At 42.9% G+C, this 22,595-nt stretch overlaps 1 protein-coding gene across 1 annotated transcript in view; it reads left to right on the forward strand.

Moving 5' to 3' along the window:
* Positions 1-1,387: 1,387 nt before the first annotated feature.
* The window catches only part of TRIM36 (tripartite motif containing 36), a 33,741-nt gene continuing 12,533 nt past the window's right edge, over positions 1,388-22,595 (forward strand). Inside the window, exons 1-9 of the mRNA XM_085041810.1 lie at positions 1,388-1,521; positions 2,499-2,733; positions 10,220-10,545; positions 15,302-15,448; positions 16,519-16,614; positions 18,390-18,643; positions 19,313-19,437; positions 20,226-20,519; positions 20,787-21,084. Of these exons, the coding sequence (XP_084897936.1) occupies positions 1,495-1,521; positions 2,499-2,733; positions 10,220-10,545; positions 15,302-15,448; positions 16,519-16,614; positions 18,390-18,643; positions 19,313-19,437; positions 20,226-20,519; positions 20,787-21,084 (1,802 nt within the window). The 5' untranslated portion in view covers positions 1,388-1,494. The remainder of the gene's footprint in view (positions 1,522-2,498; positions 2,734-10,219; positions 10,546-15,301; positions 15,449-16,518; positions 16,615-18,389; positions 18,644-19,312; positions 19,438-20,225; positions 20,520-20,786; positions 21,085-22,595) is intronic.

Here is a 22,595-nt window from a genome sequence, read left to right on the forward strand (position 1 = left end):
TGGTCTGAGAGAGCCAGCACAGCTTCATTAAGGGCAAATTGTGCCTGACCAAACTGGTCATCTGCTGTGATGGGGTGACTGCAAAGGTTGACATGGGAAGACCAACAAGTGACTTCTGTAAGGCCTTCGACACAGTCCCACTTGACATCTTTATCTCCAAATGAGTGAGTATAGACTGGGAGAAGTCATTGACTTCATTGAATCATTGACGAGAAGGACTTAGGATTTCTCACGGATGAAAAGTTGGACATGAGCAAGAGTGTGCACTCAGAGCCCAGAGGGCCAATTGAATCCCAAGCCCAAACCAAAAGCAGAGTGGGCAGCAGGATGAGGGAGGTGATTATCCCCCTCTACTTGGCTTTTGTGACACACCAACCGGAGCACTGCATCCAGCTCTGTGATTCTCAGCACAAGAGAGACATAGACCTGCTGGAGTGAGTCCGAAAGAGGGCCACGAAAATGATCAGAGGGCTATAGCACCTGTCCTGTGAAGACAGGCTGAGAGAGTTGGGACTGTTGAGCATGGAGAAGAGAAGGTTCCACAGAGACCTTATTTCAGCCTTTCAGTATCTAAAGGGGGCTTATGAAAAAGAGGGAGAGTGAGCTATTGCATGACCAGGTAGTGTGAAAAGGAGGAATGAATTTAAACTTAAAGAGGGCAGGTTTAGAATAAGTATTAGGACAAAATTCTTCACTGTGATGGTGGTGGGACACTGGCACAGGTTGCCCAGAGAAGCTGTGGATGCTCCATCCCTGGATCAAGGCCAGGCTGAATGGGGGCTTGAGCAATCTTATCTCATGGAAGGTGCCCCTGCCCACAGTGGGGGAATCGGAATTAGATGATCAGGATGAGAGGACACAGTCTTAAGCTGAGCCAGGGGAAATTCAGGTGGGATATGAGGAAGAATTTCTTCAAAGCTCAGGGAGGTGGTGGAGGTATTTATGGAAAGACTGGATGTGGCACTTAGTGCCATGGTCGACTTGACAAGATGGTTTTAGGACATAGATTGGACTCGATGGTCTCAGAGGTCTTTTCCAACCTGATTGATTCTGTGAATCTGTGCTCTTCAAGGTCCCTTCCAACCCCCACCGTTCTGCGACTCAGCGACCTTATGACATGGGTACCACGGGAGGTGATCGATGGCAGGGGCTGAGCGGGAAAGCACTCAATTCTCCCTGCCGCCGGGACGGGCGGCATTTCCGGTGCCGCTCGGCGACGGAGAAGGACCAAAACAATAGCAGCGATAGCCGGTGTCCCGCGGGGAGCGGCGGGGGCGGCTGGACAGCTCCAGCTCCAGCTCCAGCTCGGCCGTGCGGCTCTGCCCGGGCGCGGCCGCTCCGCCCCGCCCGCGCTGCCCCGCGCCCGCCCGCTCGCCCGCCCGCTCGCCATTTTGCGCCGGGCGCCGCCGCGGGCGCTGCACCGTGCGCGTCCCGACCGCCCGCCCGGGCTGACGGCGCCCCGGCGCAGCGTGAGCAGCAGCGGGAGGCGCGGCGATGGAGAGCGACCGGCTGGAGAGCCCGGTGAGCGCGGGGAGCAGGCGGGGCGCGGCCGCCGGGCGGGGTGCGTCGTCCCTCCGCTTGTGCTGCGGGGGGCTGCAGGGTGTCTGTCCGTCCGTGTGTCTGTCTGTGCGTCACTCAGGCAGTCCCCGCGGTGTGCGCCGGCAGGTCCGTCGGTGCCCGGCTGGCGGCGGAGCCGGGACGGCGGGCAGGGCTGGCGGGCAGCTCCGACGGGCGCGGTGCGCTTGGGGAAGCTCCCGAGGCGCCGGGCGGAGAGGGCGCTGCGCTGCGCTGCCGTGCCGAGCCGAGCCGTGCCGAGCCGAGCCGTGCCGAGCCGAGCCGAGCCGTGCCGTGCCGCCCGACAGCCGGTGCTCGGCGGGGCGCGGTGCCAGCGGCGGCCCCGGGGGGCACGGAATTACTGGAGAGCTGCACCGATCCACAGGCGGCTCTTTGTGCGACAGATGAAAGACGTAAATAAACATAGAAATAAATAAATAAATGGTGTTCGTAACTCGAAACTATTGCCCTAATGAAATCGAGACAGTTTCAACCCTTAAACATGAATTACACGTTAGGAAAGCCTGTTGTTTAACCAGTCTGACACTTCATTTTTTAATTTTTTTCTTTTCTCCCTCTTCGTAAGCCAGCGAGCAAGCTAAACGTGTGGACTCCTATTGTTAAGAAGTATGGTTGCATTCGTTTCACTAGGTCCTTGAGTGGAATTAAGACTACTCCCCTCGTTTCCTCCCCTGCAATGCAGACATGACCTAAAGATGAACTGAGTTTGCCTAGTGGCAGTGCTCACTTTAGTTGAAATGAGTGCTGTCAGTGTTTTCATAAATGTTAATTGAAATTTGTTTTAGCCAGAGAAGTGCCTCAAACCAGATAAAACTGTGTGCATTTATTCTACAGAGCTGCAGTGACATAGAGCAGTGCCATAAGTCTTGATGGCTCATGTTTTCCTGCGCTTACACTTGTTTCTCCCTCTTTCTATCATGAAGGTTGCCATTAAGGGTATTGAAAGAGAACTCATCTGCCCAGCATGCAAGGAATTGTTTACCCATCCACTGATCCTTCCCTGCCAGCACAATGTCTGTCACAAATGTGTGAAAGAAATACTTTTTGCCTTTGAAGACTCCTTTGCTGATGGAGGCTCTGAATCCTCTAATCAGAGTAGCCCTCGTATTAGAATCTCTGCTTCTAGCATGGACAGAATTGACAGGATTAATAGATCAGGTACGTATCAGAATTTGTGCATGTTTTGCTGATTTTATCATTAGACTGGCTTGAGCTGAATGGTATCTGCATTAGCAGAATGTCTTCCTGGTACTCCTGATGCGGTTAAAGAGATGACTTAGGGATAGTGCTACTCTTGTTCATTTTGTGTCAAGAACAATGGGAATATTTTTAAGGACAATGCACTCTGTTTCATCTATAATAGATTTCTCTTTGTGGTATTCTGTAAATCTTTATAACCATTGTGTTTGTTTATTTCTGTATTTCAGTTACATGGAGATGCAATAGCATCATGCTCAGTAGCGTGGAGATGTAGATTTTGGGGATTTCACTGGCAGTCAGTGGTTTGCTCTGGTTGCAGCCAGCCCCAGTGCAGTGGTTCTGATTTCCTTCTGAGCCTGTGCAGACTTGGCAAATTAGAGTTTTGTCCTGCCCACTTTATTATGCGTAAATAATTTTCCATTGGTTATGATTATTGTACAGTTGCAGATTTGAAGGACAGATGACTGTGAGCAGACAGTCCTAACAGCCTCCTTCATTGTGGTCTGCTCGAAGATTTAAGGAGTGCTTAGCTGTAGGATTCCTCATGCTCTCTGTGGTACCATGCTAGAGAGATTCTTACAGTCTGTGTAATCCACAGATGAGTTGATGCTTTTACACAGATGCACTGAAAGTACTTTGTGCATGCTTTATTTCTTGAAAGATACCTCATCTTGGCTATTAGGCTTTCTTCTGACATAATTATCCACTTTAAAACCACACTCCCTGGTGCTCTGGAAGAGTTACCAACAAGACAAACTCTAAAGCTCTGTCTTACATTTCATGTTTCTAAAGTTCATCCTTCCAGGTTCTCTCAGATCAAGTGTGCAATTTCACCAGCGTCTTTTAGATAGCTAGTGAATTGTTAGTACTGGTACTCTTTCAAATCAGCTTGATAAGCAAAAAGCCATCAGTTCTTGGTACTCCCTCCTGCCACCACCACCCTGTCCTGAGATACATGTACACAACTTGTTGCAGGAGTTGTAATCTTTAAATCCACTGTAGTCTGACACCATCTCAGCAAACTGATGGTAATATATCTCCTCATCTGACCTGCTGGTAGAGAGGTGATTGCTTTCCTAAAGACCTGTTTGATGAGTAGCAAGAGAGGGCTGAGACTTGGAAATAATGAGCTTGTCCCCTCTTACCTCAAAGAGCATTGGGCAGATGCAAATCACAAAAAAATTAGCATCTCAGACAGTTCAAATTTACAGAATGAAAAGCATATGGAAATGGAAGCATTAAAGAATACATTTGCAAATTCAGGTTACACTGTCTTTGCTTCTAATGTTATGGCCATTATAGCTCCATTGCTATATCAGCAGTGAGATTTGCTCTCAGACCAGTTTGCTACCAGCACTGCTCACCAGCTTGCAGTTTAGATTTGCACAGTTGTTGTCTTGCATCTGGAGTACTCATACTGTGCATTGCCTTGCTAAATTGCCTTTGTGCTCTGTAGGGGAATTTGCAAGAAAACAGCTCTAAAAGAGAGAAAATGTTAAGAAAACATCCAAAGTGGGATCTCACATGCAAAAACCCACTAAACTTCTGGTAGGCTTGTATAGGGCATGTCAGTGTGAAGACATCAGTGTCACATTTCAAAATGCATGTGACACCTTCTTCTCACTATGGTTTGCTTTTTTTCCCCCACTTAAAGAATCTCTGATTTCTCCATAAGGAATATAATCTATTTAAAATAGTTTTGGTATTTAAATTCTTGGTATGCCAGAAGGAGCTGGTCAATGTTCTGTACTTTTTGTGCACACAGAGCTTGCATTTACAAGTACAATTTATCTTAATGCAAAAAGGACGGAACTCGTTGAAATAGAGTGTATGTGCTGCTTAAAACACAGTGTGTTTGTTTAAAAATACTCCTGTTTATAAAGTGTTTAAAATAATTTTAATTTTAAAAAATCATGCTATATATAAAATGAAAATGAAGGCTATTTCTTATTGCTGTTCCACTATCTCTAATGTTACTGTAATTACAGTGTTGGTGTAATTAAAGCGTGTAATGTGGTTATGTTGACACTTGTGCAAATGTTTGAAATATGTTTCCCTGTGCCCCTCCCCCCCAATGCCTTCTTTTTTTCTTTTCCTGTTCTGCTTAAATATTACAGTTGTTTGATATGCTAAGAAATTAAATGTTCTTGCCTTTCAACCCTGCAGGAGTTTTACAGCCACAGGAGAAAAAAGAGTTGATGCTTTTAATTTGAACCATTGTAAAGCAATGGTATATCTCATTTTTTGATGTCTAAACAGCTCTCTGTTCATTGTTTGCAGCCTCACAGAGGAGGTCTTTTGGGTGCAGAGGTAGAAATGCTTCACTTCTTGTGTTGGCTAGAGATAGTCTAGCATTTAGATCTCAAGTTAAATATTGTTGGTTAGCATATAGCTTTTTGTCAGTGGTCAAGTCCACAAAAAGGCTTTTGCAGTGAGCAAAGGTACAGCAAATGAGTTCTATAAGGACAGCTTTTCATTCTGTGCAAGGCTGATTTAAAGGTCAACTGGACTGGAATTCAGTTAAGGGTTGGATTATATTTCTTTCCTTGTGTGTTTGTGTGACAGTATACATCAGTGGAAGCAAAAATGCACACAACACTCCAGCATTCACCACGCCACCTCCTCCACCCCCTGGTTTTTGATTTTCAGGAGTTTACATGTTTAAGTTTCAGTGAAACTGTTACCTTACTGGTAATGAACTGTGATTATTGGACTGATCTTTCTAACATTTCGAGGTCACATTTGGCCATCATGTTTGAATGGAATATAATATTGGTTCTTTATCTAAGCTGCCTAATTTGATGAAGAACAGATTGAAACTTACACCATGTTGATATGAGTGGGTAGTTCTGCATCTCACAGTCTATCACAGCAATGAATATGGGAGGAAAACTAAACATTTTACTCTTACAGACTTGTAATATTTGGTGTGTCTAATTACACAATCAGGTTGAAGGTTACCCAGTGTTTTAATTATATCTCATTTCCACAACTGAGCTCATCTGACCACTGCAGCCAGTGTGTGGACTTATTTAATACTGATTTATTTTTTTTTTATGTGATGCTCTGTCTTTTGACAGAGCAGGAGAAAAAATCCCCTAACTCCTTCTTGACACAGTATGGGCAGACCCAAGAGAAATCCATAGGAATATGGTGTCCTTCAAGAAGGGTGTGAACTGAGCTAAACACAAATCTGAATTTCATACTCAGGCTGCTCGGAAAAGGAAGTTTAAATGACCTGAATTGAAGGCTGAAAGTGTCATAAAACAGAGTTAATGTACGATACCATCAGAGTGCTTGGAAAGCTGTCCTTACCTGCTCCTTGGAGAAAGCACCTCTGATTTGTGAAAAACTAAAGTATCTGAAAGTAACATTTTAGCTCTACTGGCTTCATTCATAAGGCCTCTCCACTCTCCCCTTTCCCCTCTCCCCTCCCTCCTCTCCCCTTCCCTCTCTCTCTTCCCCCCCTCCCCTTTCCCTTTCCTGCATTCCCCTCCCCACATTCTCTTCTCCCCTTTCCCTTCTCCCATCTTCTCTCTTGTCTCCTTTCCCTTCTCCTTTCTTCCTTCTCCCCTCTCTACACTCCCCTCTCCCCTTTCCCCTTCCCTCCCTCTGTCCTCCCACTACTCCCCTCTCCCTTTTTCTCCCCCTTCCCTCTTTCCCCCTTGCCCCGGCTATCCCCATGGTGCCTTTTCTCCCTTCCCTTTTTTCTTTTCCCCTAAAAGTCCCTCTAAAAGCATTAACTGAGTTAGGGGGAGGCAGTACACATTTGTATTTAAAAAAGACCGCAGCCTTTCAAGAGAATCCAGTTGACTTTTAAATCTTTTTTTTTTTTTTTTTTTAACTTTCATACATTTAATGTCCATATCTTCCACAACCTTAGAATTCTGGTAATGCTGTTTACTTGGAAAGCACAACTTTGTCTTTAAGATATCTTATCCCTTTGCAAAGCATTCACTGCAGCTTGGACTTTTTAAGTGTTGGTACCTCTCCTTGGAAGATGATGTCTAAACATTGTCTTTAAAGGACATACTTGAGATTGCTCTTTTACTTGAGTTTTTGCAATCTGTATGGTAATATTTGTGAGTCTGAGCATGAGTGTATGTTGTGATAATTTTTTTGTTACTAATTGAGCAACTTATTGCAAGTGGAGCCATCAGTTTACAAACCACAGTGGAAAATTTCTTGTGATGATTTCTAACATTTCACAAGATACATATTTCTTTGTTGTAAACTGAATTGGCAAAGTGTAGAAAAGAATATGGGTAGCACCTAAGTTTCTCTGAGCTGCATATCTCAAATGACAGAATCTAGGGGGTTTGTTGCTTTTTTTTTTTCTTTTTTGTGTGTGTGTGTGTGTGTGTGTGTGCACGCTTTTTGTTTGTTAGGGGTTTTTTTTGTACATAACCAGAATTCAGTTCTAGCAAACTGGATCCAAGACAGATAGGAAAGATAATGTCCAGAATAATTACTTCATTAGTGCTTTCTTCTTAAAATATGAGTGTAGAAATCCTTTTAGCAAAAAGCAAACTACAGTATTCATATTTTAAGACTACTAGGCAAAACAAGAATATATTTCCGTCCTTTTGGATATTGAAATGGCAGAACACGCCAAGAAGCTTAGCAAATAAACTTTAAAACACAAAAAAACCCCCAACCTTGACTCTCAGAGTGCTGTCAGTGAAAAGGGATGAGACATCTGAAGGTGTGCAGGACTTCTTGATACTGTATTGCTTTCCGTAAACAATGTCACCAGTCTTTGCAGAGCATGGCTCATGATGACAGTCTCATTTCGGTCCACCAAAGGCAGAATGAAAGGCCTCCATTGGGATGGATACGAATTTCAGATTGTATTTCTAAACTTGACCACTGCACCATGTTTTTTTTACTTACTATCTTGCTTTGTCATTGTTTGCTCTCTGCTGTAGCGTTCTACTTGTAGGCAGTCTTGATATGTGCCACATTGTATGATTATTTTCTTAGTTTCAGCAAATATGTATTCCAGATCACCTTTTGTAGCTGTTGTCTGCATGGCACTGCATGTGAAGTCATCTTTTTGTTTAGGACATTGCAGAAGTCTGTGTAGAAGATTTCTCTGTGTGCCTGTGTGCAGTGCTAGCTTGGAGCATACACTGGAAATACAGTTTGTGTTTCACTGCTGTTGCTGTGCCTTGCATGCGTGTGTTGCTGTGTATGCCAAGTTACAGGTACTGCAGGATGTGCAGTAATTAATTCACTTCAAGTAAGTACTAAAAAAAAGTGAAATCAGGAAAAAAAATCTCTGCTCCCTTAGCCAGAGAGTTGTATACCTGTGCCTCCTATCATCCATCCTGTTCTATAAATGCAGCCTAGTTGTTCTGCTCAGAACTTAGAGAAAGGCATGAGACCAGCTGGGTGGGAGACTGTCAGTCAGTGTACACTTTTCCAAGCTCTGGTTGTGGCTTCTCAGCTGCCAGTAATGCATAACTATCATGGGTCAAATTTCAAAGATATTTAAAGGAGCTAATTTCTCATAGGAGTGTTGATTTGGTGTTTTTTGAAGCAACTTGGAAGGGTGTGATAGGACTGGAGGTTTTGGGTTGTTAGGTTTGGATTGGAAGGAGGTGTTGGATTGAAGGAGCAACAGAAGAGCAGCCCAAAGCATTATTTTGGATAGCATCAAAGGACATTTCAGAAAGAAATAAAGCATTAGCATTTTTGATGGGAAAATACTGATTAAATACAGAGAAGAGCAAATTTCCCATTCTGAAGAAGAACCAATTTCAACACTAAGAATTCAGCTTTAAGTCATACTTCCATTTACAAATTTATTAGTGTCCTGGTTTCATCTGGAATAGAGTTAATTATTTACTGGAGTATATGCTGGAGGGATAACAATAATAAAAAAGCATGCAAATTCAAAAGTAATGCAAAAGAGAGGGAGGAATAAAATCCAAGAGAAACAAATGATGCACAATACAATTGTTCACCCACTGCCCAGTGCCCAGCCAGTCCCTGAGCAGCAATCCACCCCTCCTGGCTGACTGTCCCTGGTTTATGTCCTGGACATGATATTCTATAGTATGGAATATCCCTTTGGCCAGTTTGGGTCAGCTGTCCTGGCTGTTCTCCCTCCTGGCTTTTTGTGCACCTGCTCACGGGTGAAGCATGGAAAACCAGAAAGTCCTGGATTTAGGATAAGCCCTACTTAGCAACAGCCAAACCATCAGGGTGTAATAACATTATTCTCATACAGAATCCAAACCACAGCACTGTACCAGCTACTAAGAAGAAAATTATCTCTTACCCAGATGAAACCAGGACAGTCAGTTATACCAACATGCAATGCTCTCAAAGAGATCTTAAAACAGTGCACCAGCACTACAGAAGATGGGTTTTTCTGTTTCTTTGTGAGGGGAAGCTGAAAGGATACAAGTTAAGCCTAATGACTGGCTTAGCCTGCTTTTGAAATACATAAAGGATTCTTTCCTGTTACTTGCATCCTGTGGGTTCATGAGTGAGGCGGGATGCACTCCCACTTTGATAAGCACATTACCTTGTGAATAACTTCTAAGTCTGTGTGACCCATCCCCCTAACAGACTCAAAAGGCTCCTCAGGGTAGTGGCTTTTCTTGAGCCTGTGATTTTATTTTGAAGAGAGTGGGACATTGGCACGTAGCTGTTTGGTAGGAGTGCAGCTTCCCTGCTGTACCCATTTAGAAGTTAATAAAGATATCTTGTGCAACAGTGGAGATCTGTGGTTCCTCACTTCAGGGCAGAGGAACCTCTCAGACATAACTACCTCAGACTTCCCTTTGGTGTGAGGGGTTTATTTTGCAGCCCTCCTTTACCAAGGCTTTTCAGCAGGGGCCAAGTCAGCCTTTGTATTTTTTGACTAAATTACTTGGTTTAGATGTCATACTGGTCCCTCATTTTCCTGGGTTTTTTATCATGTCTCTTGGGATAGGTAAATTAAATTTGACTCAGGCAAAGCAAGCTTCAGGGAGCTCAAAGTTGGCTATGTTTTTCTGGGAATAACTTGTTTTGCTCTGGGAGTAAGCATCTTTCACTTCAGTTATGTTAGGAAGCTGTTGCTCTCTGTATGGACAGCCAGTTAGTCTAAAACTACCTGGCTTCCACAAGGCTTTGTGTTTATTGTTTCAAAAGGCCAGAGCTTGAGTGCATCCAAAACTAGATAAAGAAGATAGAATTGGAACAGCTAAATTTATCTTAACATAGAATGAAGCTTTAGAGGAGTAGTTGGTAGTGTCCCTTGGAGTCAGACATTACCTTCTCAGGGCAACTGTATTTTCTTTGGCTTGGCAGACTGCATATAAATTGGTGTTGTACTGGTTTGGACTATGTGCTACAGTCTGGAATTGGTTCACAAATTCCTGTGCTTTTGTTAAAATCTAAACCAGTTTGGTTTGTGCTCATCCTAAATTGTGTTTTGGTGTCTACACAGGCAGAAAACGCAATTCACTGACTCCTAGATCGACTCTGTTTCCTTGTCCGGGTTGCCAGAGGGATATTGATCTTGGAGAACGTGGCATCAATGGATTATTTCGCAACTTCACTTTGGAAACCATTGTGGAAAGATACAGACAGGCAGCCAGAGCAGCCATCGCTATTATGTGTGATTTCTGCAAACCTCCACCTCAGGAGTCCACAAAGAGCTGCATGGACTGCAGTGCAAGCTATTGCAATGAATGTTTCAAAGTACATCATCCCTGGGGAACTGTGAAAGCCCAGCATGAATATGTAGGACCAACCACCAACTTCAGACCCAAGGTAAGAATACTGTACCTTACAGAATTTGGGTTGCAACATTCTCATGTAGCTTCAGATATATCTGTGCAAGGTCTGAGGCTTTTTAGGACCATTATTGCTTTATTGACTATTGCTGTTATTTATTGAGTGAACCTCAAGCTTTTGTTCTTGCTGATGGTCAAGTGGTTGTCATTGAAGAGAACATTGAGAACATATTTGAAGACTCCTGTGAAAATAAGGCTTTCTACTTTGTGGGATGGATTGTGTTAATTGTGATTTGAGTACTTTTCTATTTTTTTTTAAGGACTTAATGATCACAGATCACAGAATGTTCTCAACTGAAAGGGATCCATGAGGATCATCAAGTCCAACTCTTAAGTGAATGGTTCATATGGGGATTGAATCTACAACCTTGGTGTTATTAATACCATGATTTTCACCATCTAGAATGGGACTGTCTAAGGAAGATGCCTGTGTGTGGTAAACTTAAAAACCCCAACACACCTGGCCTCTTCCATGCCCCTTCTAGGCACATCCCCCCTGGATGCTATGTGCCTGCACTTTGATCCATCACAAAGCATTTTCTTCCTCTCCTTCCTTGCATCTAACAAGAGCAAAAGGTGGAGTTAAGGTCTCCATCATTATTACTCCATTATTTTTTTGTCTGTAGCAGAAGAGATAAAAATGTAATGGCAAAATTTCTACTTCATACACTGGTGCTGCTGTTGCTGCATTTAGACAGAACAGAGTGTTTGCAAAATGCTGCTACCTTTGTGTCTCCTGCTTAAGCATGGTGCAGTACGTGGCATTGCCTTATTGAATTACTGAATTTAAGTTACATCACAGATGTTACATGTCACAGATGCCATCTTGCTAACCTGGGACTACAATAGGCCTTAACGTCCCAGCACATTCTGTGTGCCTGTGCCTCCTTGCTGGAGCTCCCACAGGTACTGGAAATGCTGATGGTCAAAGAGTCCTGATTAATTATGATTACATTAAGTAAATTTGATTAATGTGCAATGTGTAAGAAGCTCTTGACTGCTGGTGGACCTTCCTTCTGAGACTGGAAAAATTTGAACCTAAAAGTTTGTAAGCTGGCAGGTAGTGAACATCGAGAAGCCCACTTGGTGCTGTTTTTCTTGAGTCTAACACATTAATTCCAGTTAAAAGTGATCACATGCTTCATATGCTTTCAAACATGCTTGCACACACATTGTGTGAAATGCCCCTCTGTTGGATAAATGAGAAAGGTGAAAGCTTGCATACTGTCTTCCAGCTCTTGCTTTAGAATGCTGTAAAGCTCCTTAAAAATGTCACTTCTATGGTATCTAAACCCTTACAGCTGCAACATTGCTACTTGAACATACCAAAGGCATCTTGTGATCCTGTTGCCTTTTTCAGCCTAGAAGTGAAACTTGAGATAATTTTAGTGTAGGAGGTAATATAAAAGTGGATTTTATTGGAGCTCCAGGGACAGTTCTGGAAGAACATGCACAAAAGCCCATCCCCACAGGGATGAATACAGTTTTATAGGTTTTAGGATATCAGCATAATTGATCAAAAGCACCAATTAGGAGGGCAAGTGGTGATGCAATTTCCCCGAGGTCAAGCCCCTTCTCTGGAGCCCCCCACCCTTGGTACTAGCTGTACTTGTTTCTGAAAATGTTTCAAAGAAACTTGTTTTGAAGACCTGTCAAGGAAGACCCAGGAAGAATCAAGATAGGTTAGGGGCCTTGTACCCCCCAGGGCTTGGAGCTCTGGAATGTGTTTAGTCTTTCTAGCTGGGGAAGAGGGTAGGGAAGAGTACTGGGAAGGTTACAAATATACAAAAAAAAGGCAAAAATCACTCCAGCATCAATCCCTGTGCACTCTTATAGGTGCTCTAAGGTGTTATACTACATGCAGACTGAATTCAGGATTGAAAGTAGTTGAATTCTCTTGAAGCAGAGAAAATCAGGGTGAGGTGGTTTAGATTATTCTGACACCGATGTATTGTGTATGTATGCACATGTGGGATTTAGGATTTCTAATCATATGTGAAGACACAAAGAGCAGAAAAAGGAGAAAAGCATCTAATCAACTTTAGATACATCTACCTTTTTGAAAAACTTCCCAACAGCAGTAAGCTGATCTTTACTGTGTGCTTGTAGGAACTTTTCTGATGACTGTTTCAGCTTGATATAAAGAAAGAAAAGTTCATTTTTCATTGCACTGCACTTTTAAGACTTGAGCTGAAAGCTTGAAGTATTTGTTGGTTTCCTTAACAATGTTCGTAGTCATCACTTTAATTTACAACCAGGCTGGAGAGCACTTTGGAGCATGTGTGGTGGGGATGGGAGAAGAGCATACTGGGCTGATTGTTCTTGAGTTTTGAGAGAGCTAGACAAGGCAGTCTGCTGACCTCTGCTGTCTCTTGCTTGCAGGCTGTAATTCTTGCTTATATGAGGAGATGAATAAAAATATGGGTTTTCTGTGAGGTGTGGCTATACACTGCTGTGGAAAAATTACTTCCACAGACTAACTGAATGACTAGTTTATAGAGATGTTTGCCTGCATGGCTGATTTTCTTGGCAGCTTCCTTTTTTCCATTTTTTGTTTCCTTCCAAATCCAGCAGTCAATGCAAATAGGATTGCATTGACTACTGACAACTAATTGCATATTTAGCTTAATGATAATGTTACTATACAGAGGTGCTGATGAGACTGGTGTCTTTGGGCTATTCACCATAGCCTAAGCTAACATTTGGGATTTGCAAGTTGGTTTCGGGTTTTAGCTTACTGTGTCCATATTGGGACTGCTCACCATTTTCTATTTTTATGTCCTTTTCTGACCTTTCTTGTGTGGAGGCGTACTGAAACTAAAAAGCTTCCTCAAAAGTTCCTCTTTGGTAACTTCTATGGAATAGATGACCCAAATGTTGTCTTTCAGTGCTCTAGAATGAGGCAAATTTGTCTTTTTAAACCAAACACACATGTTTTGTATAATTTAATCTGTTGCCTGAGCTTGGACTTGAGCAGCACTTTTTAAATTCTGAGCATTTATTTCAACATGTTCAGTTTTTGGAAGATGATTTTTAGCAAACACCAGCTTTCTTGCAATGCTGTTTGAACTGATCCTGGAATTAGCACTCAGTGTGAACAGCTTGTAATTCAAGTCAGACAGAAAGACTGAAACACTAAAGTCTTTTGTCTTTAAAATGACTGCAGCTGGTAGTGGTGTCTGCACTTTGTTGCTCCAAGAGCAATGGCTATGTGGCTTATCAAAACCTGTCTTAGACTTAAATTGCCACAGTGTTATGTCAGCTCTTGCTTTAATAAACAATTCATAGCTGTTGCAAGAGATCCTGGCATGGGCATGGTTAAGTTTTACAGGCTGGGTGTGTTATATATTGCATTTACAGCTCTGAGCAGGCATGTAGAATGCTGGAGGCATGCAAACAACGTGGGCAGGGGTTAGCAAAAGGTTGATGACTGTATGGAGGCTACACAGACACTGCTAGAGGTTTGCTTACTGTAAACCTTGAGAAACACTGTGTGTGCATCTGCTGGCTTTCACTGGCGTTGACAAATTGTCTTGGTTTTGCTTGGTCCAGTTTTTTGAGGGGGGGCACAAAGATGGCTACTGTGTGTTGTGTGTGAAGGTTCTGGAAGTTTTCACCATGTCCAGTCAAGCCAAACTCTGATGGCTCTGAAAGTGATGGACATGCTGCCAGCCAAGTGTGAGCCAATTAGAGGTGCTAGTTATGCCTCTGTGAAAACATATTTAAGAAGAAATCAAATCAAAATAGTCACTCACTTCTTTTTAGCTAGAGAAGGAGAAGCAGGTGAGAACATGTGAGGGAAAACAACATGGAGACACCAAGGTCAGTGGAGAAGGTGGGGGAGGAGGTGCTCCAGGCGCCAGAGCTGAAAACCCTCTGCTAGCTGCGGTGAAGACCATGGGGGGAGCAGGTTGTCCCCCTGCAGCCCATGGAGGCCACAAGGATGCAGATATCTACCCACAGCCCATGCCAGAGGAGCAGGTGGATGTCTGGAGAAAACTGTGATCCAGTGGGAATCTCATACAGAGAGAAAGGCCTTGTCTTGCACCAGAGATGGAACAGCCTGGCCTCGGCTCAGAGTCTGCACCCCATGGACAAGGACTCACAAGAGTGCAGATTCGGGTGGGATGTTGCTTGTGAGATGTGACCCACGCCAAAGAAGGTCACAGAGGACTGTCTCCTGTGGGAGAGACCCCATGGCTCAGTAGAGGACTCCTGTCTTCCTGAGCACCAGAAGAAATTTCGGTGATGGACTGACCAAACCCCATACCCTGTCCCTCTGTGTTGCTGGTGGGAGGGAGGGGAGTGAGCAGAGAAACACTGTCTTAAGAGCTTGTTTTTACTTCTCATTATCTTTCCCTGACTCTGTTAGGTTAGGCAATAAATCACTTTGCAGCTTTAAGTTTTTAGCCTATGTGGCCCGCAGTGTGTCTTTCTCCCCATTCCTTATCCCAAAACGAGTCCTTTGTGTATGTGTGTGTTAACTTTTGTTTCCCTCTCCTCTGCACAGCTGCGGCAGAGTAGAGTGGAGAGAGGAGATGTCATGGGTGCCTGGCATTTGGCCAGGGTCAAACCACAACACAAATATGAAAGGTAGAAGATAAACTGACTATAAAAAAATTCACTAATGAAATCATATGCTGCCATGGGTTGATTGGGTGCTTTGACTGTTGAGAACACCGGTTTTTGGAAGTACACCTGTATTATCTCTGCTCTTTTTTTTTACCCCACAGATTTTGATGTGTCCAGAACATGAAATGGAGAGAGTAAACATGTACTGTGAAATCTGCAGAAGGCCTGTTTGTCATCTTTGTAAACTGGGTGGAAGTCATGCAAACCACAGAGTAACAACCATGAGCACTGCCTACAAAACCCTTAAGGTAAAAGTAAATATCATTGGACCTGGCCTTAAGAAGGGGAAGAGTACTTCTGATGTAAGGGCAAACTTCCTCTGGCTGGAAGCCAGCCAGGCTGTGTGTTTAGGAGACCCTGAACTAGTCTTGAGACCTGTTGTGCAATATTGGTTAATGTATGTATTAGTGTGATGTAGGGTGTGTCTAAAAAACTAAACTGCATTTGCTATGATGCTTGAAATATAACCCCTTAAAAGTGCTTTCACCTTATTTTACCTAACTGTACAGCAGTACAGACAATACAGAAGGTATAAGCAGTGAATACTTTACAGTCAATTTTTTTTAATGTAAGTGTTCGGGTAGCTTGTGATAGCTGATACTTGAGTAGCACTCCTGAAAAAGTAGCATCTGAAGTATCTGTTGAGACTTTGTATGTTTCTGATGCTGTTTATTTCCTAAGCACAGCACAATAGGGAAGACTTGCAAACATCAATTTGTTATTAAAGACTGCACCTACTTCCTCTTTTTCCTTTTCTTCCTCTCTTCCTCACAGGAGGAAAAAAAAAAAAGGAAGAAAAAAAAAAACCCCATAAAACCAAAGACCAGACTAGCCTGCCTTGTGCTCTTGGTCTCCTCACCAGTGTGCAAGGCTTTTCCTGTACAACTGCTTAACTCCTGTATAACTCTTGCAGCTAAGGAAGTGCAGAGACATTCATAAGTCTGTGATTTGAACTACTCCTTTTTCTAGCAACTCTTACTACAAATGTGTTAATAACTAACAAATTCCTTCTGTAAGTTTGACGTCCAGAAGCCTCATGTTCCTAACTTAAGAGCAGGTGACTGCTGGGTGACTGGGGAAGAATGAGCCAGCTGACACTGTTAGGTCTTGTCCTTTAGAGGCTGTGCCACCAGTGTTGCTCACAGTCGCCTTGCAGTCACCGCAGGTCACCAAACAATTCCCCACAGGCTTGCTGCTCATAACTGGTGTCAGGCTGTTGTCCTTGTGGCTAGATAAACTAAGGACTAGCTGCATGACCTGCCTGTGCTGGTTGTCACTTTGTGTGAGATAACCTGTTCTTACTGTTTTGCTTCAACAGGAGAAGCTTTCAAAAGATATTGAGTACCTCATCAGTAAGGAGAGCCAGGTGAAAGCTCACATCACACAGCTGGATCTGCTGCTGAAAGAAACAGAGGTAAGAGTGTGTCAGAGATTGAAATAGTTCATGCCTCAAACATTGATACAAAGTTTTGCCCATTATAACAAAAACTGTATAAAGAAGGTACAACCAGAGAAGCCTCCCTGAAGATACTTGGACTCTGGAGTGTAAGTTAAGCTGCTGACATGAGATACTATTGTTCAGTCAGGCCTAGGGAGAAACAAACAAGGCTGAGGGAAAGGAATGCATCTGCAGGAGAGCCAAACACAGTAGAGATTCATGGCTATATTTGGGGTAGGGGAGACCACAGCCCACAGAAGCCAGGTTTACACAGGCTCCCCCGGCAGTGGGGCGCAGGGGCAGGAGGTTGATCTCTGGTCTGAGGCAATAAGCACCCATCCTTGCTTACACAAACTGGCCCAGCTGTGGAACCCTCAGCCCCACAGCCACATCCACAGGGCATTCACGTGAGAGGTAGCAGAGGGGGTGTCATAATCTATCAAAGACCCCCAAACTGCTCCCCAGAGCCCTTGCACCACAGGACTGCAGGTGATGCAACAGATCCAGAGTCCATTGGAAAAGAATGCCCCTCTTCACCAGGGGGACATGCCTGGACATTGCCACCCAGCCTGAGTGTATATTAACCCATGAGATTCTATACTTTTTGGGGGGACCATCATCACCAAGAAGACCAGCTGGAGAGGATCAACAAAACATTGTTGAGATCCACAGGTGGTGATATTTTTCTTATTCTGCCGCAGTCACTCTCTTTCTGTCCCCCTACCTCTTTTCCTACTTCTCTCTTTCTCTCCATTCCTCTCTCTCTCTCTCTCTCTCTCATATTTACTATCAAATAAAACTCATACTATTGACTGCCATATGGTCTTGTTTGCACCCTAATTTGGGCAGAGGCACAGGTTGTCTGGGGTTGGCCTTTGTAGAGACATAGCAAGGACTCAAAACTGTTTCCAGTGAAGTGTTTCAAACTTTGGTTTTTTTCAGTTAAGTGGTAAAACAATTTTTGAATAGTTTATGTGAGTTTATGTGAGTACACACATGGTGAGACCTAGTCCTGCCAATGTGGAAAACATACAGAAGGAAGTTCATTTTTGCCTGCTGCTGTAAATTTAAGTGAAATAAAACTTACTTAATACCTTTACCAAAACAAGTAGATTAGACTTAGGGAATTCATGTATTAATGATGGTGCACTATTAATGCTGCCTGTTTACCTTGACAAAGTCAGGGCCAAATCTCCTTGCAGAAGAGTCACAGCTGGAAACTCACATACCAGCTGAAAAAATGATGGCACAAATTTCAGAAGCTCCTGGTACTGGTGTATCTTGATTACAGATTGCCTCTGTGCTTTGCAGTTCCTTTTATCCAGGGCAGTAGTGAGAGGTGGCACTACAGTTCAGAGGGTGCACATGAGAAGCTGGGCTGCACCTGCAGTTCAGGGTGATTGGGGAAGATGGAAGAGCATCTAGCTCTTGGGCATGAAGACTTCAGAGACCGATTTGTTTTTACAGTGCTTTTTCTTGAGCTATGTAGATAAATGTAATGCATAACTTGAGACATAATCAGAGGAATATTTCCCTGCTCTTCATTCTCTGTTAAGGACAGCAAATGCTGACTAGCTTGGGTGCTGTGCTCATTTCATTTTCAATGCTGAATAGCATAACAAAGCTCATTAGTCTTGTCTGTCAAATGGATGACTAGATTTACTGTGATGTCTTGAACAGCCTTAAGAATGTTTCTGAACAGAGCCACAGTGATATAGAATCTGTCTAAAATGTCTTTTGTTTGCTCCTAGTGCAACAGTGAAAGAGCTAAACAAGAGGCATCTCAGAGTTTTGAGAAATTGTATCATGTCCTGGAAGAGAAGAAATCTGCAGCTCTTAGGGCAATTGAAACTTCTAAGAATATAAGGCTGGAAAAACTGCAGACACAAGTGGAAGAATACCAAGGGCTCCTGGAAAATAATGGCCTTGTAGGATATGCTCAAGAAGTGCTTAAAGAAACTGATCCCTCCTGTTTTGTTCAAACAGCAAAACAACTTCATGTCAGGTATCTTAAATATCTTCTGTTTGAGGTGCAGTTACTTTTTCCTGAAGTCTGTGCAGTTGTATTCTTCACAGAGCAGTACCATGCACTGCAGAGGCTTGGGGGATGGTCCTGGTGATGTTCAGTTGGAATTCCTGCATTAGACTGTGCGTTAGGAAGCCCCACTCAGGAGAGGAGGGCTCTTGTCCTGCCGTAATGCCTAGTCTTGTTCAGTGGGACTGCAGTGGAAGGATAGTCTGTTCAGCTCCCTAACAAAGTCCTTTTCTCAGAGATTGTATCAGGTGCTTGCAAGTTAATCTAGCAGGTAGGTCTCTTCTGGCTTTAATCTTTGTGTTCTCTACTAGTGCTTCACATCAGTTTTGTTCTTTGATCTTTGTGTTCTCTACTAGTGCTTCACGTCAGTTTTGTTCTTTGAACATAATGCTCTAAATTGTTTAAATGCTTTGCCAACTGAATGGTTACCTGTTCATTATCTTTACACTGATGTACAAAAGGCCTTTAAATTTTGCATTTGAAAACCTTTCTAGAGAAATAAAAATTTCTGGGAGACATCAGCAAGTACATGAAAGCAGACTTTTTTCTAAAGCAAAACCTAGCATTTTTACTTTTAAGGAATGTCCACTTGAATTGCCTTTTCTCTCTTGTGCCATCCTGCTTGTTCTGTCTTTTCAGAATCCAAAAAGCTACCGAGTCTCTGAAGAGCTTTAGGCCAGCAGCTGAAACTACTTTTGAAGACTTTGTGGTGGACACTGCCAAGCAAGAAGACATTCTTGGCGACTTGTCTTTCCATTCCAGTGGTAAATTCTGAGAGCATCAGGTCTTTTTCAAGTTTCAGCTTTAAGGACTTCTCTAGAGAAAGGCAAAACTTGCACAGGGCAGCAGTTGCAGACCTCAGTCTTGAGACTTGCATTGTCCCTTCTGTCTCTGTGATCCAGAAAGCATTACCTGACAGCAGTGTTAGCTTCAGCATTCATAAAGGAGCTAACATGACTTTGCCTTCGGTACCAGTTTGCACTGGCTTCCAAAATATTGTCAGTCTTCCTAAAAGCTTTTTATTGCATGACAGAAAAGGATAGTTTTTAATACACTTTTTTCCCTAGCTGCCAGGAAAAAAAATGCTCAAGCCTTTCAAAGTAAAAACAGAAAATAGGGGATTTATTTAAGTTTATGAGTGGAGAACTGTCCTCATCTGCTGCCTTTAACTGAGTTGAGTCAGATTCCCTTTTTAAACAGTGCTATAGCCACCCAACAAAGGGTTTGTGTCTTGGTTTAAAACAGTTTTAAGAGGTGGACACTTTAAAATGTGTTTTCTCCCCATATAGTTTTAACCAATCACTTTCCACCAATAAGGAAAAACAAATATGAGTAGGTAGAAGTGTAAAAATAACAAAATTTACAAAAACCACGAATAGCAGTGGGCCACAAATAACAGTAATAGTCCCTAGTTATAAAGTGGCTGAATTCTCACGGGGCATAGATAGATATGGAATACAGTAACATTTTGGGTTACCTAGGACTGGTTGTATGGTTAACTCTAAAACAGCATGTATCTAAATTTCAGAGTTTTTTCCCTCGTGTGTTCCAGGTCTAGAAATACCAGAAATCAATGAGGAGCAGAGCAGAATGTACAACCAAGCTCTGATCAGTTGGGAATGCCCTGGGAAGACAGATTCAGCTGATATCTATGTTCTTGAGTATCATAAGCTTAACAGGGAAGAGGAGAGTGTGACATGGCAGAAGGCTGAAGTTTGTGGCAAGAGCAAAGTATTATCTGATCTTGATGTCGACAGCAGCTATGCCTTTAGAGTTCGAGGATACAAAGGGTCCATCTGTAGCCCTTGGAGCCGAGAAGTTATTTTGCGTACTCCTCCAGCTCCAGGTATGGGATATTCTTATGTCCATCAGTGAAAGCAGTTTCCAGTAGCTCCCAGATGTCTCCTACACTGTTACCAGCTGCATAAATGTTTAGAAGCACTGTCAAAGGTTAAGTAGGTAACATACAGAGACTGTTAGTTTGCATGACACTCCTGGTAGCCTTTAGAAATGAGAAATTCTAATGCTGGTGTGACTTGAAATGACATAGTTTGTAAGCATAGAAGGCCAAATACATAACTAAGAATAATTTTTTTGGGATACTGTTTTTCAGTTTTCAGTTTTCTTTTTGATGACAAATGTGGGTACAACAATGAGCACCTCCAGCTGAACCTAAGAAGAACCTCTGTGGAAAGTTGGGCGGGATTTCCTCTGCTGCTGGGATCTGAGCGACTGCAGGTTGGATGCTACACAACCCTGGATTACATCATTGGCGACACTGGGATTGCCAAAGGAAAGCACTTCTGGGCTTTTCGTGTGGAAGCCTGTTCATACCTGGTGAAAGTGGGAGTTGTTCCTAGCAACAAGATACAGAAATTGTTCCACAATACCCATGACGTGACCAGTCCAAGGTAAATTGCAGACTCTTGCTTAATGCATGTTTTACATAAGAAGATGGCCTTTTAAAAAAGTAAATTAAGAGCAAGTCTGGTCTCAGTTAGTACACAAGATAAACCTAACCAGTGAAAAGTTTGAAGGATATGGTATAAGCAGGTTGTCCTGTTTATCTCTTACTCCTAGCAGAAAGCTGTCCTGGTTATCCAGAGTCCTATTTTATTTCTTTTTGGGAAAGAAATTAGATTCCTAATTTCTAATTAGATTCCTAATCCCTATAGATGCCAGGGAATGTCAGTTAAAGCAAGGTTATAAATAAGTGTAAGTTGTGAGATTGAAGCAATGCTTAGTTATCAGTGGTAAGACTCTGCCTTAATGTCCTTAGCATACAAAGTTGGCAGCCTTTTGGCTCTACAGTGTTCAGTGTACAGCAAAAACCACTGCAAAATATACATACTTATATGTTTTTGTAGTAGTTTGTGTCACAGTGGATTCCAAGTCACTGTCTTACCCCAGGCTACATGCTTACATACTGTATGGGAGTGCTACTGAGCACAAGCCAAAGTACAGTGGATGAACCAGTAAAAAGATTTGCATCTCTCAATTACAGTTGTAGCAATCCTGGATGTGTGAAGGAGCTGCAGTCAGGGAGGCTGTCTCCTGGGGACTCCTTCAGAAATTTAGCAAATGTTTGGCTTCCTCCTGTATAACACACAGAAAATGTGTCAGCACAATCTTGAGCTGCTTAGAGCCAGATGGAGCCTTTTGCAAAGTGAGAAATTAGATCTAAATTTCCTGATTCCTTTTTTCCTTCTCCAGATAGATATCTGCAAAACTTTAGCTGACACAGAAACAACTGCCCATACAAGCAGCCCAAAACTGAAATCCTAGGTAGGGAATGTCTGTACTGAAGAAGGTGTGCTTCTCCCTGTGTCTTTATCTGGGGACAGAGGTGGGGGGAAGAGCACGTCAACTGAGCAAATATGTCTGCAGACTCTTCAGTAACCATTTCAGAAACTGCAGGGGAAGTCTTCAGACAGAGCACTTAAGAAAAAGCCCCAGAACTTAAACCACTAAAATGCTACCTTTCATATTGAGAATTTTAAAGATACTGTAACATAGCAGCAGCATGGAAAACTCAAAGGACACGATCTTGTCTGTAAGGACTGGTCATATTTGCTGAGTTACTTCTCAAGTTAACTAATTTACTATACATGTAGGTTCATTAATGATTGCCTAGCATAAGTACATTTAGATGCATCCACTCCTTAGTAAAGCCTAAGCAAAAATCTTTTAGAGCTAAGGCAAAGGAAAAAGGGTATGGCCAATGGAAGCAAGGTTGGGCAACCTGGGAGAAATACAGAGATGCTGATTGACGCTTGAGGGAGAAAATGCATGTCGCCAAAGCCCAGCTGCAGTTGAAACTGGCCAGAACTGTGGGGAACAATAAAAATAGCTTTTTAAAATATGTTAATAGCAAAAGGCAGTCAGAAATACCAATGGCATGTTAGAGGATGAGGATAGTCAC

The sequence above is a fragment of the Lichenostomus cassidix genome, chromosome Z, assembly GCF_008360975.1.
Source record: "Lichenostomus cassidix isolate B80296 chromosome Z, HeHo_3.0, whole genome shotgun sequence".
Lineage (NCBI taxonomy): Eukaryota > Metazoa > Chordata > Aves > Passeriformes > Meliphagidae > Lichenostomus > Lichenostomus cassidix.